This window comes from Terrapene carolina, unplaced genomic scaffold, assembly GCF_002925995.2.
Source record: "Terrapene carolina triunguis isolate 2854851 unplaced genomic scaffold, T_m_triunguis-2.0 Scaffold88, whole genome shotgun sequence".
In the NCBI taxonomy this organism is placed as follows: domain Eukaryota; kingdom Metazoa; phylum Chordata; order Testudines; family Emydidae; genus Terrapene; species Terrapene triunguis.
Genome location: NW_020664439.1, coordinates 7451970 through 7468655, shown reverse-complemented (window position 1 = coordinate 7468655; position 16686 = coordinate 7451970). Strand labels below are relative to the sequence as shown.

At 42.1% G+C, this 16686-nt stretch overlaps 1 protein-coding gene across 1 annotated transcript in view; it reads left to right on the top strand.

The window, feature by feature from the left end:
- Positions 1-346: 346 nt before the first annotated feature.
- LOC112122670 (vertebrate ancient opsin-like) overlaps positions 347-16686 on the top strand; it is a 156530-nt gene continuing 140190 nt past the window's right edge. The window contains exons 1-2 of the mRNA XM_024221410.1: positions 347-707; positions 15678-16006. Of these exons, the coding sequence (XP_024077178.1) occupies positions 347-707; positions 15678-16006 (690 nt within the window). The remainder of the gene's footprint in view (positions 708-15677; positions 16007-16686) is intronic.

The window sequence follows — 16686 nt, the reverse complement described above, 5'->3', positions numbered from 1 at the left end:
TCAGGTAGCTGCAGTTACATTTTTTTATTTCATACTCTACACCAGGCACAAATGAGGAAGGCAGAAAAAGCCAGCTCCTAACGGCCACATGGTGGAGCATTAAAGAAAGAAACAAATGCTTGCTACATTTAACTCATTGATGTTGCAGTTTACCTAAGTAGAAACTATTATATATATATATATATATACACACACACACACACACACACACACACACACACACAATAGAGTGAGGGCTTTTTATTAGGTTGTGGGTGTGTTGGTGTGTGCATAAGAGATTTTACTCTGCTGATATTGCAATGCTTAGCCAAGCAGCTGGAGCAGATCTGGAAAGAGATCTACTGAGATGACCATGCCTAACATCAGCCACAGTTGCAGTGGTGTTAACAGTGTTTGGTGCAGTAGCAGCAGCAACCAGAGACATGGACAAGAGCAGAATTTGAGTCCCACTGGCCACCTGATCACAGCCATCTGCCTTGGCATCATTGGGAGCCTGGGCTTCCTCAATAATCTCTTGGTCCTGATACTTTTCTGCCGGAATAAAGTGCTATGGTCTCCGATTAACCTGCTGCTGATGAACATCTCTGTGAGCGACATGATGGTGTGCATCATGGGCACCCCCTTCAGCTTTGCCGCCAGCACTCAGGGACGCTGGCTCATCGGGCCAGGTGGCTGCATCTGGTACGGCTTCGTCAATACCCTCTTTGGTAAGTGGCACCCTCCTGCTCTGGTGTGCACCCAGCATGCCACCTCCCCTCCTGCATGGTTTAGAGCCTCTCCCAGGCCCGTGCACACAGGGAGGCGCTAGGGCACCTCACCACACAATTCACCCCCCACAGCCTCCCCAGCCAGAGCTCTGAACAGGATTTGCATAGAAAGCCCTGCACTCCTTGCCCCGCTACAAATAGAGGTGCTGAGCTGCTGCCCCCATCTAACTCCACACACCAGGCAGCAGTGAGCCCATTCACTACCTGTGCCCTGGCTCACTGCTTTCCTGTCAGACTTTGTGCCCCTCACTGCAGTGTGGAAAAGCAAGCAACAGAGAGCACCAGCACAGACACTTCCTCACCCCCTCCCCCGCCCCAGACATGACAGGCTCACATTAGGGTGGTGTGTGGGGAAGGTGTGTGTGGAGGGAGGTGAAGGGCTGTGGGGCTGTATGTGTGTGTGGGGGGGGAGAGTGAAGGGTTCTATATGTCTACCCCGCACACTAAGCCTGGGCTCTGACTTAGGTTTGAGCCCAAGCCCTGCTTCCATCCACACACAAATCAGTCTGACTTGGATCAGCAAGCACTCAGCACCCAGGTCCCAGAACCTTGCTAGGGAGCTAAGTCCTGCTGCAACTCAGGTCCAAGCCCTGTCACGTTGCAGTTTGAACACACTTCAAGCCACAGATCTGAGTACAGTATGGGCATGGTAGCACAGCTGAGAGACCCAGGGCAAGCAATTGTAAACCCAGGTTTACTATGCAGTGTGGATTTTCAAGCCTGGCTTGGAAACACTGAGTCTTCAGGACCAGGTCCCACAGACCCAGGCCTTTCAATGCAGTGAAGAGATATTCTGTGTGTCGGGGGGGGGGGGAGGGAGCTGAAGGGTTGTGGGTCTGTATATGTCTCTGTAAAGGATATGTGAAAGGCTGTGGGACTGTGTCTGTATGAGGGAAGGGGTGAACTGCTGTGGGAATGGGTGTATGTGGGGTGAAGAGCTATGGGACTATATGTGTGTGGTGAGGGAACTGAAGGGCTGGGGGACATTTGCGTGGGGCAGAACAACGGTGTGACTGCATGTGTCTTTGGAGGAGACGTGAAAAATTGTGGGACTGAGTAAGTGTGTGAAAGGATAAAGAGCTATATGGATTTTATACGTCGGGGGGTGATAAAAGGTTGTGACACTATATTTGTGTGGAGCAGTGAAAGGCTCTGGCACTGTATGTGTGAGAGGGGAGGCAGTCTTCCCCACTTACAATTTTGTCATGCTTGGCATTTTCCTTAAATTTCCAGCTCCTGGAGTCATGCGAGTAAGTAAAAAACCCAACTTTCACTTTTTTTGTTGTTTTTAAAGAGGAAGTGTATATCTCTCCTCATGGTTGTGGAGAAAACTTGAAAACATGATCATTAGAGGACCAAAAAGCAGAAGGCAAATAAACTTAAAATGTATTATATTGTTTAAACCTCATAATTTTGGGGACCAGAAACATGATTTTCTTTAACTTTTGGGGCTGACAATACTGGGATGGGGAAGGAAGAAGCTGTGTGTGTGTGAGAGAGAAAGTGAGAGGGGAAGAGGAATGGGAGGGTGTAAGAGAGAGAAGGCAAGAAGGAAGCAGGGGTTGTGTGAGGGGGAGAGAGAGAAAGGGAGGAGAGTGAAGGTACATGTGTGGAAAGTGAAGAGCTGTGTGTGCAGAAACCTGAGGAGAGCATGATGGGCTGTGTGTGTGTCTGAGGAAAGGCAGAAGGAGTGTGGGGCTCTCTGTGTTAGAGGGACACTAAAGAGCTGTGTACCTGAGGGTGCCAAAACGCTGTGTGAGGAGAGTCTGGGGGATGTTGGTGAAGAGTGGACTGAACAGTGCTTTGGGGGGTTGGAAGGCTGGGCTGTCAATGTAAAGGGGTTTACTGAAGTGCTGGGGGTGCTGTGAGGTGGAAGTAAAGACTCTAGATGTGATTGTGGGGAGGGAGCTAAAGGCTATGAGATCTGAAGGGGTTAGAGGACTGAGAAATAGGAGCGATGGAAGTGTAAGACCTACAAAGTAGGAAAGGGGACTCAAGAGAGCTGCATCGTCTCCTCACATACTGAGGGGAAACACTCAGAGGAATCTCAGTTCATCAAACTAGGGATAAGTCAGGGCGATTGTAGGGAGAGAAGAGGAGAGGAAGAGAGAAGGGTGCAGATCTGCAAAAATTAGAGGGATGAGGGGAGAGAGAGAGACCCCAGGAGAGAGGTTCCCCAAAAGGGAGGTGGATGGTCTGATAAATATGGCAATTTCCTGCAATATCCAGGACAATCCTTACAGAATTAAGTTTCAGGATCCTTTCAGTTCACTGTATTAAAATGCAAATGCTTATGTATTATTGTGGGATTGTATGTAATGTCCCTAGGGAGGGGACCTGACTAATGTAAACCCTGGAAAGTGTAATGAGCTTCAAAAAGACTAATTGAAACAATGTGCTTAAAGTTAAATGGGTTTCCTGGGAAATCTCTTGAGGGAGGGGTATGTGACTATAACCCCTCCAGTTATGCAGGATGTCAGCCCTGTGAACCTTTGCCCTGAGGAGGAGGAGGCCCATTGTCTATGAATTACCTATTCCCCAATCAAAGACCCAAAGTGTATCAAGGAGGGACTCACAGCTTTGGAGACAAGGTGGTTATGAACTTATGACCACAAACAACCCCATGTTAGGGTATGAAGGACAGTTCATCTGTCAGAGCCCTGGTCAAAATTGTGGTGATCTCTGGTAAGCTTATTAGCATGCATGGAGGTTCTTTCATTGTTTTTAATCTGTGTTCTCTGCAATGCTTTCACCTTACGAATAACCATGCTTACTTAGAAAGAGCTGTGTGGGAACTTTACTGTGAGCAATTACATTTTTTATAGCTTTCGAGAAAGGAGGGTAAGCAGGCCTGATAAAGCAGAATGCCTTGCTGGGGAATTCACAGTGTAGGCAGGGAACTGTGCAGTCTGGAATTACCCTGGCCAGGAGGAAGAGGGACACATGTCTCCACCCAAGACAGGTGACAGCTGGGAGCCAGCAGCCTAAGAGTGGGTGTGCCCCCCACTGCAGGGGAATGCAGGTGCAGTTGCCCTAAACTGAGACAGACTTGTGCTGGGTGTCCACATACAAGCCCATCTAACCCTGGCTCTGTACTTAGGTGGCTAGCCAGAGCTGCCACCTGCGCTGCAACATCCACACTGCTATTTTTAGCATGCTAGCTTAGGCAGAGCTAGTGCATGTCTGTCTACCCAGGCTCTGAGGCTTCCTCCCAAGTGCAGTGTAGGTATACTCAAAGTCATTCCAAGGTATCTGTAACTTAGACGGGCACTTAGGGCTGTCTGTGGTATGCCACGGGCTGCTCGGGGCAGTCCAAGATTGGGAGGGCGGAAAGAAAGCTTCAAGCCACCTTAGCCTGCCCGTGGGATGTGAGTTCTGTGCTGGATCGCTACGGGTATGTCTACACTGCAATCGCAGGATGGGATTGCAGCTCATGTGGACATACCTAATCTAGCTTTACTCTAGCTAGGTTGGGTGCCAGAGAAGTGGGCTTGGACACTGGCTAGTTACTAGCACACCCTGCAGCTTCACTACTCTGGTACCCAAGCCAGCTGGCTTAGGTATGTCTACACATGCTGCAATCACACCCCATGACTGCAGTGTAGGCATATGCTTAGAGTCAGATTAGAGAATTCCTTTGCAATCAGTAATAATTTATCTGCAAACAACTGTTAATCAGGTGCACAAACCAACCATGTTATTATTAGAATGATGTTTGATAACACATAATAAAGGTAACATTCAAACATATATTTATTTTCATGGATTGTAATTACTGTACAAAAATTCCTGCTAGACAGAAACCTGCTATATTAAGTTCTAGCTCAAATTAAATATTCATAGTATTTAAATAAAAAAATATATACTTGGTGAGGTTTTTATGTTCCGGGAGGGGGGAATTTTGCAATCCAATAGCAAAAAAGAGGTTATATTTAAAAGATGAAAGTGACACTATCTAATGGTGCCATTATGCTATTCTAGGGGATCTGCAAACTAACCCACAGATCTTTGCGTGTCTCTATGAGTGACGTTGGACTAGATTGTCCCCTCCCACAAAGCAGAGCAATGGGGGCAGACAGCTCCAAGAGAATGGAATTTTCAGGACATCATCCCTTGAGGTGGGAGGGATTATTGGGGTGCAAAGTGGGCCGGGGGATGTGGCTTTCAATCCCAGAGGATTCTGGGACTCAGCATAGAAGGGAATGCTGAGAACCAGGGAGACAGGGAAGTGTGTGGCTCCTCTCTGCTAGCATGACTTATTCAGGCATCATCTTGCTTTGACTAAATCTCACATGGCTGTTCAGGAGCAGCTGCCAAGAGTTAGTATTGCTTCAAGCAGTACTGACTCCTGAGGGGATTTCTGAACAGAAGTACATTGGCTCAGCACTATATGATGTCTTACAGGCATCTGATCCTGTCTTCCACTGCCTTCCAGCCCAGTCAGCACCCTAAAACCCAATGGAGACAATGTTCCATAGAGTGCCAACAGAATAGTTCCTACAAGGCATGGGGGGAAGGGGGCACAATACTTCACAGCCATAGCTCCATCCTCCATGCTTTTCACACAGAATTTACTAGATCTCACATCCTACTGCAGAAAGAATGATGTGGAGCATTGGAATTAGTTGTGTGCTGATATGGAGTTGTGTACTCCATATTCTTGGAGCATGAGGCAGGAGCAGTGCACAATCTGCACAAACGCCAAGATGCTTTGAAACAGGAATCAATTTAAATTTCCAGACAATATGTTAGCAGCAATCCTAGACAATATTAAAGAATGGGTAATTTACTATCTGAACATTTTCCCGTTCTGACAGAGCTAAGATATTCGATTGTTATTGATTGAAAATATCAAGAACAATCAGGACTGCTTTCAGGCAGGCAGGCAGATTAGGAAAAGGGTACTCAAAGAAAAGACAAAATTATTTGCTGGCTCTTGAGCCTCTGCAGTGAAGAAGGTAGGATCTCAAAGTGCTTTACAAGCTAGATAATTATAGTATCATTGAAATACTGCCAGCACTGGTGTGGAGGGTAGAAAAAATGATGTTCAATATACTGCACAAAAGTGTTAGGGAGAAGGAATTTTGACCCAGGATAACTAGTGAAAATCTATAACATTACAAGAGAGCCAGAGGATCTTTAGTACCTACTCAGAATAGACAGGGCTTCAGTTTTTAAGGTCTTATCTGAAAGATTCTCATAAAGTAAGCTCAATTTATTTACCTAGGAAAGAGGAATTGTCTCTGATGGAGTATGAATTTGCTCTTCTAGTGGGTTTCAGTGCCTGAAATATGGGCCCAATCACGTTCTCATTGACGCTAATGGCAAAATTTCCATTTGGGGAGCAAAAGCTGACCCTTGAAGCTTAGATGACTAAGCTATCCTCCTAAGCTTGGTTGTTGTAAATGGACAGCCAGGTGTTGCTTACTTTTTTCTCATGACAAGTTGAACTGACCCATGGCACAAGTGAGGCAACCCAGATTTGACCCATTATCTGAAAGCTTAGCAGTGCTCTTTATGGAGAGACTAGAGTGCTACCACAGATAAGGGTAAGCTGGAAGGATGGTTTTATGATTAAAACATTGGCTTGTGAATCAAAAGATCTTGGTTGAATTCCTTGCTTCTCCACAGATTTCCTGTGAAACCTTCAACAAGTCATTAATTCTCTCTCTGGCTCAGTTTCTCCTCTGTACAATGGGAATAATACTTCCTTTGTCTATCTAGACAATTTAGATTGTAAACTCTTTGAGACAGGCATAGTTTCTTACTGTGTGTGACAATGGGGCTCTGATCTCAGTTGGCTGAAGAACATGCAATGCCACTTTTGAATGGAGTGCGCAACTGCAGGAAAGCCAGATCTCTGTGAAATTATGGCATTTTGCACAAAAAGTTGAACCACTTTATGCTCAGGATTTGGCACAGACAACACATATGGAATCCCTCTAGTGGCTCCAAGTCTGCCTGTAGGAGGGTCCAAGTTCTTGCCCTGTATAACAATTCAGGTAATACACAGGTCTGATAGATCCTGATCTTTGTTTCAACGTAAAGAAATTTTTGTGCCATTAAGCAAGACATGAACTTCATGCTGGAGGCAGCGAGACCTATTCATTGAAGAACATCTGGTTTTCTGGGATCATTTGAACTCTGCATGCAGCCTAGAGAGATGAACTCATCAACACCTTTCACGGTGTTTGACCTCACCTGCACTGAGAGTTTTGGTGGTCCAGCTCCAAGGTTCTGGACCTTGGTCTTCTGCCATGAGACATTCAACCCCATAGTGTGGGTGGTGTCTTGGAGACCATAAAGGGCAAGGCTGAAATTCTCTGACTTCTCCACAAGCAAAACAGCGTCTCCAGTGTAGTTTTGGTTGAGGGACACCTGTTGACCAACCTTGTTTTTGATGCAGCAAGTCCTAATATCCAGTCCATAGCTCAACAGAATAGCTCTGGAGTGAGAGTGCATCCCTGCCACGCACCTGAGGTTGTGTAGAAACATGGTGAAAACCATGAACCAATGCACACACTCACACCAATAATGGCATAAAGATTGTGCACTAGATTTAGCAGAACATCTGCACTGCCAACTCAGTGCAAGCCAAAGTGCTTACCTGTCAACCAAATCAAAATCCACTTTGATGTCAATATAGGCCACGTGAAGCTGATGGTTAAATTTTAAGTGCTGCTCAGTCAGAAGCTGAAAGAGACGGACAGTGTCCATTGTTGATCACCCAACTGCGAAACCTGATTGCTGTAGACAATGATGCCATATATAACTCAGATACCCATCGGATAACATGGATGTTGCCTGGAGTTGTATACATCATTCTATGTCACATACTGCTGCTAAAACAATTGGCTTCAGACTGCTGTACAAGGAATCCTGTCTTTTTGAAAAGGACTTTGATATATTAGTAAAAAAGGCAGAAGTACGCAAGGAGAATGTAAATGTCTGAAAGACATTTTCCGAGCCGTGACAAAATGTGATCATGAGATCTACCTCAACTCTCTGGTCAACAAGCAGATGGTGGCCTAAAGTACAACCATCTGTGTCCTGCCTACAAACCATCACATGCCTGGCTGACGCCATAAACATGCACACCCAGCCCTGTCAAAATTGATATGCTTAAAATTTTGCAGATTTTGGCCACAGGAGAATGTTTTGGAAGAGTCTAAGGTGAATAAGACATGCTACTGCTAAAATACGGATAGAATAAAAAATAGAAGTAATTTACTCTTTGAAAATTCTTCTAATGCTTTTTTTTGTCAGGTCTTAAGCTCAAAAGCAGCTTGGCCTAGAAACTTCAGATTTGCTTTATTTGCATCAAACACAAGAACCCTTGATGAGATCTAGTGCTTAGAGATATTTCTATTAAGGTCAGAACTTTATTAACTTTATAATCCAAGTTAATTGCTATGGATTTTTGGATGTGTGAACAGTGTCAGGCCACAAAAAGCTCTGTCACCAAAGCTCTGCTGGAGACTTAAATGTTTCATTTTATAACTGTGGGGCCAGATCCTCAGCTAGTGTAAATTGGCATAGCTCTAGTCAAGTCAATGGAGCTGTGCTGGTTTGAAAAATAGGGGGAGGGAATTCCAATTTTCTTCTCATTTCCCCCTCCACTCCCAAGGAGTTTTCTTGCCTGAAGCTCTCTTAGCCACTGGCAGCCAAAGCTCCCAATTCTGGATCATGTTGTAACAGGTGCTGTGCACCTGTTAAGAGGAAATTAAAGTTCCCAACTTTTTTATCACCAGGCAACTAGTGGAGATCCAGTCCTTAATAAAGATGATCCATGAGTAACTTATTTTAAATTGCCTTCTCTGAGAAAACTACTCTGTGCTTGAGTGTGGTGAGACCGATTTACACAAGTGAAATCTGGAATTCTTAAGTGCTTTCTGTGGTAAGAAAAAGGTGCCTGAAGATACTGGTAAAGTTCAGAACAAAAACTAAGTATCCTAAGGATTTTTGTTTAAAATCTTCTAGTTTCAAAATTCTCTGGAACAATTTTCTCTGAAAATATTTTAACCACACACATTTTCAGACAATTCACTATTTCCAATCATAAGTTTAGAGATGGGTAGAAAAAAATAAGACTTACAATGGAAGCTTGGACACAACCTTAACCATGGACTCACTACTGAGGCTCACTAATAATGAGCTGTGATAACACTGAAACCAGCCCTTCATCAGATCCAGACTGTGAATCCCCAAGGTCAGGAATGTTCTGAACTGAGTTTTTGGTTGTGCTGGTTCTAAAGATAAAAAGTTCACATGTGCAGTTTGGATTCAGGGTATTTGTTGTAGCCTCTCTCTAATAAAAGTATGCAGTGATATGAATTGTATCCCAAATGCATGTGGTTGCATTTTAAACACAGAAAAAGGTTCAATTTTATGCATGTCAGTACCAGTTATCTGTGTTTAGTCAAATTATGCTCTTAGTTACAGATATGCCAGCACACTGTTAAAATACCTTAGCACAAATTGAATGTTAACATTATAGTTTGTTTTCTCCTCACAGGAGCAATACATATGGCAAAATCCAAACAACAATCATATGCTTCATTTACCTATCTGTTATTTTCGAATTCCAATTACATCTATATAACACTGCACTGCACTTACCAAGTAGGACCTCTGTATTACCTATATCTCAGAAGAGAGATTATTATACCTAGCAAAGATAACATTCAGATTAGACAGGAAAATAAAAATGTCTTAATGTTTCAAATGGTAAAATATTGCATTATTAGCTGCAATTTTCATTGCTAGATGTGACGCTAAGTCCCAAAATTGGGAAATAAGGATGTTGTGTTCTATACAGTCCATCTTTTTTTTGTTTGTAGGGTCATTGCTAGGATATTTATTGTGTCTCTTAAATCTGAGATTCAAACAGTCACTGTACCAGGAATTGTTAATGTTCACTCTCCTCTCTCATGAGCAGACTCCATCTGTGAGCAGTGGGTCTTCCTATGAATCTCACTTCAAAACTTCATGAGATCATCTTCTCTCTCTAGTAACCCAATATTTGTAAAGTATTAACATTCCCTGATTTTCTAGAAGTTTGATCTTGTCATGCAATAAATGTATTTCCATTCATCAGTGAGTCGGTCATAAAAGGGAGAGAGTTGCATACCATTTTTTTGTATTCTGTTGCCTTCAGAACAGTCCTGATCTGGTGCTCTAGTATGTATTTGTTCACTTTTCCATCCAGATTTGGCCTGTAAACTGATCAAATCAGTGTTTCCAAGGCAGTTTTTTTTTAAAATTTTAGTCTGGGTTTGTTTGTTTTGTTTTGGTAACAACTTCCTCTAAAACGGTCTTGCACAATGTTTTTTGCATTTGCCAGGAGTCGGTCTCTTGCTTATCCATCATTAGCTTCCATGTCAGACTTAAAGACTCAAGGTCAGCTGTTGCAGAACTGGAAGGTAGATTATGTTTAGCATTGGTGTTCAGTGTTAGTACCTTTCAACAGCAATTTCGGTTCAGAGTGTTGCCAATTCTCAGTGCTTTATCACAAGTCTTACGATGTTTGGTGTTTTCCTTAAAGGACCAGCTCCTGGAATCCTGATGATTACTTCAAATAAAATAATACTGAGATTATCACATAGAGCACCTGGCCCTAATAGTTCTGGAGAAAAGCTTGAAAATATGGTTTGAGTGCACCCTAAAGAGACAGAAACCAGAAAGCAAATAAAAAGAACCTAAAATGTATTGTTTTTTAAAAAAACAACATGATTTTTAAGAAAATTCCATGATTTTTTTTGGGGGGGGGGGGAGCTTGATTCTGGTTGGCAATACTGTAAATACTACAATACTTGAGGAACCCAGCTTCTGTCCACTCAGGCCTGTGGCCATGTCCCTGGGTTTAGGGACAGCTTAACCTATCCTGCAGAGGTCCAAAAGACCCTTCCGCCCCCCTGAAAATGCTGCATTGGGGAATTGGAGAGCTCCTCAAAGGGGGGAAAGCCCATGCAAACCCAAATACTCAATATCACAAGTATTGTAAATACTGAGTAAGACCTTCCTTACTATTCCTGAAGCACAGCTTTTTCTTCCCCATCCTGTAAGAGCTGTGTGATGATGAAGATAATTATGTGCTTCACCTTGGTTAATGATCTGAAAAAGCTTTGAGGTGACCTGCAAGTAATGGCTGAGTTGATGAGTCATAGCAGACAATCACCCAGAACCATAAAAGTAGTTATTACAACCAGCAAGACATGATTAGGTGTAAAATATCTTTGGGAAAAGTTTGAAAGATGTCTGGAGAGCATACAGCATGTGAAAATTCTGCAGAGATTTTCTATTTTCATCAGTCATTATTTGTATTCCATCATTTACCTGTTTGCATACTGAAAATATGACCATGGAAAAGAGTTGTCCAGAGACAAAAAAGAAGTGACCAGAAGGGGAAAGAGACAAGGAATTAATTTCCTGCCCAGCAAAAACAATGTAGTAGAAAAACACAAATCAGGACAATTTAGACTGTTCAGTAAATACCAGTGACACTCCTAAAGTTTGGAAGCTTGGGTAGGTCTCAAAGTTTCTATACATACCCAGAGTTTATAGGAATAATGTTAATGTTTTAATCCCTAAGTGTATTAGAAGGGCCAAAAACTTAATTTGAAATAAAGAAACCTCAAGCTTTTTGGCAAAAGAAAAACAAAAAATCTGTTTCTGAAAGACTGGAATTTGGTATCCTAAATGGTGATATTAAGGTATTTTTTAATCCAGGGTCTCAAAAGCAATCAGTGTTGGCCTAACTCTACTCCCATTGAAGATATCATGCAACCATAAACTATATTGTCCTTTCTGTGCTCCCAAACCACATTACACATAGTTTTCAACAAGATGTCCATTATTATCTTGTGTTTCTTTCAGCATTGTTGCTTTCCAGGTATCTCCCTCCCTCCGTCTGTGTTTGTGTCCTTCCACATGTAGAACCTTGCATTTTTCCAAATTCAATCTCATTCTGCTGTTTTCTGCATTTTTCTAACCTCTCTAGGCTCCTTTGAATTAAAATGACTTCACTGATGATTGCCAGAATCATAATGTATTCTCAGCCTGTTCACTCACCTGTCTGTGCTGCAAAAGATGTATTAACAGATGAGATACTATTTCTCCATTCTGTATAGCTGAGATTGATTCCAGAGGGGCTGTTTGCTGCTTCTCTTGTAGCATATACCTAGGAAGCCCAAGTGTCCACTCTGAGCAGGGTAGGGCTATGAGGAAAGTCCAATGGCACATTTTGAGAGTACTCAGACAGAGATAGCTGTACAACGAGAGAACTATCAAAGAGTTCAAGCAAGCAAAGCTCTGCTTTGATAAACAGCTTTCAGAGACACCCTGGGTGGAGTAAGTGTTACAGCTCTCAGGAGTATACCAAGGCTTTGGGAAATCCATATATATGCTGGAATATATTTTATCTACTTGTATCTCTTTTCTTCAAAGTCCATGTTTATTTTCTTGCTATTTAAGGGTCACACCATGTTTTTGTAAGATCTCCTTTATCCATGTTGAGGATATTAAAGTTCTATATGTATTTATAAACTCTGTGTTGATCAAGAGCTTTAAGGTAAATTTGGACTGAGAAGCTGCAAAGATTACTCCCACCACAGGGGGAACTGTGCTGAGTATTACTACTTATTGAAGTTTTGGACCACTGCATTAACCATGCTGCAGTTACTTTCCAAACATTTGGACATCTTTAAACACTGGAATATTTTGTTAACGTGCAGGCTAAGTGACAACTGTGCTTCTATGGCGTAAGAAAATACTTAGCTTTCATGTTTGGCAATAATACCCCAGATACCACAGCTTTTAATAGTGTTAATTCAGCATTGGGAGCAACAAATCTGGAATGCTATATTTTTTACAATAAGGCACGAGGATGCCACCTATTGGAGGTGGGGAGGGTTATAACATTGATTAGCTGGTTCTCTGTGGTAGGTCCTAGAAAGTATAGACTTCTTGAGAGCTTATCAGGGGAATGATACCACAGCTAGAAAAAGTCTGAGGTTGCAGGTAGAACTGTGCTCATGCATATCTGTGGTATTATAGATAGTGGACCTAAATCACCACTGCTTGACACCTCGTTCAAAGTGTGGGGGGGAAACGCTACCAACTCAAAATTCTCCACTCTGTTAAGTAGGTGGTAGCATCTGATGCTTACTTTGCCCAGGTGTAAATAACTATACAAGGTGCAAGGCAGGGGAGCCTCAGGCCTGGAGAGAATTTCCAAACACACACATTTCTGTGTTTTCCTTTTTCATCTCAGAAGTTGGTGGAGTTGATGAAAGACACTTTCAAGCTGAGAGTGAGAGACTCAGTATGACGCATGTTAGGCATCTCTTTAAGAGGTTTATGGATCAACAGAGTTAGTCTCTGCACTTCATGGCTGCTTAAAAATACCTACAAAAGTGTAAACTGCAGCATGGCATAAAACAGCTGAATAAAAACCAGTTGATCTTTTATATAAAGCAGAGGATAGAAGACAAAGTTTTCAGACTGGTATTTTACAAAATGGGAGGATAGTTTTCTATTGTTGTGTGTGTGTGTGGGGGTGATCACAGTCATGCAGTTTGTTTTATTTCCACTAAAAGATATATTTAAATCAAAGTCTCATTGCTCCATCTGCTTGCTTAATCTGATATCAAGGCATGGATATATAAGAATGTCCTAGTGCTTATTTCAATCAGAGCAGAGCTTTTATGTGCATTAGCTGGACAGAGCCTTCAATCACCCATCTCTTTCACGTTGTCTTTTGTTGACAGTCTAGGCTCTGATTGTGCAGCTGTTCTACATGCAGAGCACCCACTGAAATCAAAAGGCATTTCACATGCAAAGTAGAAAAAGGTTGAGTTACTTATATGGGCCTTTCCTGTAAAATAGAATCTAAGAGATAAAATAAAAAATGTTAATGATTTGGGATCTTAAACATTGTTTTTAAAGGCCTTATCCAAAGTCCATTGAAGTCAATAGAAAAAGATCTATTCACCTCAATGGGTGTTAGATCAGGCCCTAATAGAATGGGTCACAGACCTGGCGAAGTCCCCCTAGTGGCAGGTCGCTAGTCTCTTATCACTGGACCCAAACTTTGGATCCCAAGGGCTTCCAAGCCATCTGCATCTGGGCAGAGTCCAGTCACTGCTTCTGTCTGTGATGCTCCTAAGGCACTTTCCCACGGTCAGACCTCTTGATCTGGAACCCTTTGTGGGAAGAGGGACTCCACAGTTCAACTGTCTTAAGCCCCAAAGCCAGTACTGAGACCTCTCAAGCCTCTTACTTACACTCTTCCAGAGACCCACTGTGGTCACTCTGGTTTAGAGTTGAAACCCTCAGGGACCACATACCATTTAAAGCAAGGAAAACAGGCTTTTTACAGGAACTTCTTAAACACACACACTTTGATGTTTAGACCGCACAGTAGAGTCATCTATGCAGAATGACCAACTCCCTCCTCAGAGCCCTCAGCACTCCTGAGAATATTTTGAATTTGGTCAATGTCCTCGGGGAAGCCCCTCCGGCTTTACTCCTCCAGTAGGGCTTCCTCTTGTGAGGGAAGAGTGCTCTTGCCAGGAGAACATCACATTTAAAAGCAATCTCTGCCACCTTTTCTGTTTCTCTTCTTCTGCTGGGAATTTTCCATGCTCCAACCCCCATTGGCTGCTGTGCAGATGTCCTGAAGATCCCCATAGTAGGGGAGTGGGGTTAGCATTTCAAATGTGGGTGCCCAGACAACACCCCATCATTAATCTATTTTCTTTTGCTCACTTTGAGCAAATTCCTTGTCTCCAACAATGCCAGATAAATAGAGGACTTAATTTTCAAGCATTATCAATATGACACTCCCCACAACCACTAAGCTTTCTTTGAGAAGGAGAGAGACAGCCTCATGGGGTGTGTATATACTAAACCTTTGGCACTCACTAACATGACCAATCTGTCTGTTCTTCAGCTGTCAGTGGTATGACATTTTAGAGGCTTTCCCCCCTCTTAAGAGTGATTTATTAGCTAGTTCAGAACTTCACCCATGATGGATAGATGTAGGATGCATCCTTTTTCACTTCTGTTTCCTCTGAAATGCCATCAAAAACAAAGGCAGACAATTCAAGGATTAAAATCTGTCTCTCTTCAAGGCTTTGTTCATACACTTTTGGGGATCATTATGTGCTTCTGGGTTTTTTGAAGAGACTGATATTATTAATACCTTGGGACTATAAACGTTTATATAGACAGCCTGCAATGATGTGAATGCAATTGGTTTTGGCCCCTTTGAGGTCCAAGAGTGCAAACCCTAGTACACATCATGCTGTGTCTTGAGTAATATTTTAGGTTTTACTCTGTAGGTAAAAAACTACACTTGAAAGTGAAGGCTTTATTATGTGCATGCAAAAAACGTGGCCAAGAGCTGAAATTTCAGACCTTAGGGATCTGATCTTGCTTCCACTGCAGTTAATGAAAAAATCTGTCTGTCTACGTTTTTATGTTACCCATCATAATGGCTTCTGAGTTCTTATTGTCTTACATGGGACCAGAATTTAAACCCTAGTGACTATATAAAAATTGAAACATAGAAGTTTTATAGTCTTGATTCTTACACAGACTGAAAATTTTAGAATCCCTGTTACTAAAAAAAAGTACACATTTATATTAGTCAGGTACTTATTTGAACATCTCAGACTATGCGGATCTGGATCCAAACTCCACAGCTGGCTCCTAATTACAATTGGCCAAATTAAATCAGAATACTCCCAGTTCTTGGAGAATGTTGTTCCAGAAAACGTTGGGGTTCAATCTCATCTTTAATTTAGTCCATGATTTCTGATTTAATACCTTTTGTGACAATATATACCAGCAAAAATTAAATCTTCATTCAGCTGTTTTTGGTAATAAACTATATATATTTTATTACAGGTACAGTTTCACTTATATCTTTGGCTGTGCTCTCTTATGAACGCTACTGTACAATGATGGGAACTACAGAAGCAGATGCCACAAACTATAGGAAAATATGGATGGGAATCTTCTTATCATGGATGTACTCTTTATTCTGGACCTTACCACCCCTTTTTGGATGGAGTAGCTATGGACCGGAAGGACCAGGGACAACATGTTCAGTAAACTGGCATTCAAGGGATGCTAACAATATATCGTATATCATATGTCTCTTCATCTTTTGCCTTGTAATTCCTTTTTTCATTATTGTTTACTCTTATGGGAAGCTGCTATGTGCTATAAAGCAGGTAAGTACATTTTAAATATTCTTTTATTTTACTGTAAACATGAGCAGAAACCAACATACGTTGTCTAAATTTCATAGCTAATGTACATTGGTTGGTATTACAGTGGTGGACATCACAAACTTATGAAGGACACTGAATTGGACACCAGGTCCAATTTAATTCAGTTTCTTTTTGACAATGGCATAAGTGCTTTGCTGCATCAGGGCCTAAGCACATGGTTAAAAGTCAGCGCTTGACTAGTCCCAAGGAAGTAGTCTCTTTGTAGCTGAGGAGGATCAGGGAGGCAGCAAAATTAGCTCCCTCAGAAGCAAGTACGTTTTAGAAATAGAAATGTATGTACAACACACTGAGATAAGAGGTAGAGTCAGATGTTTTTAAACAAAATGTGCTCTGTGCTGATGCTTAATGTTTTTCCTCTGTAATTATGTCTGGGCTGAACACATCCAGTAAACACACTGCAGATCTATAGGGTTTTTCAATTTAAAGTTTGTGTTTACATATATATTTACAATAATAAATAAGTAGTATGTATATATATTTTGCATACATGCAAAATATGGACACTGTGGATGCTGCTGCATCACATTTTACCCAAGACAGCAAATCTCCACCAAGGGATAAAATCTGCACTTGGATATGCATGGAAGACTGCTGCTTAGTAGTATTCTTTGAATACTAGT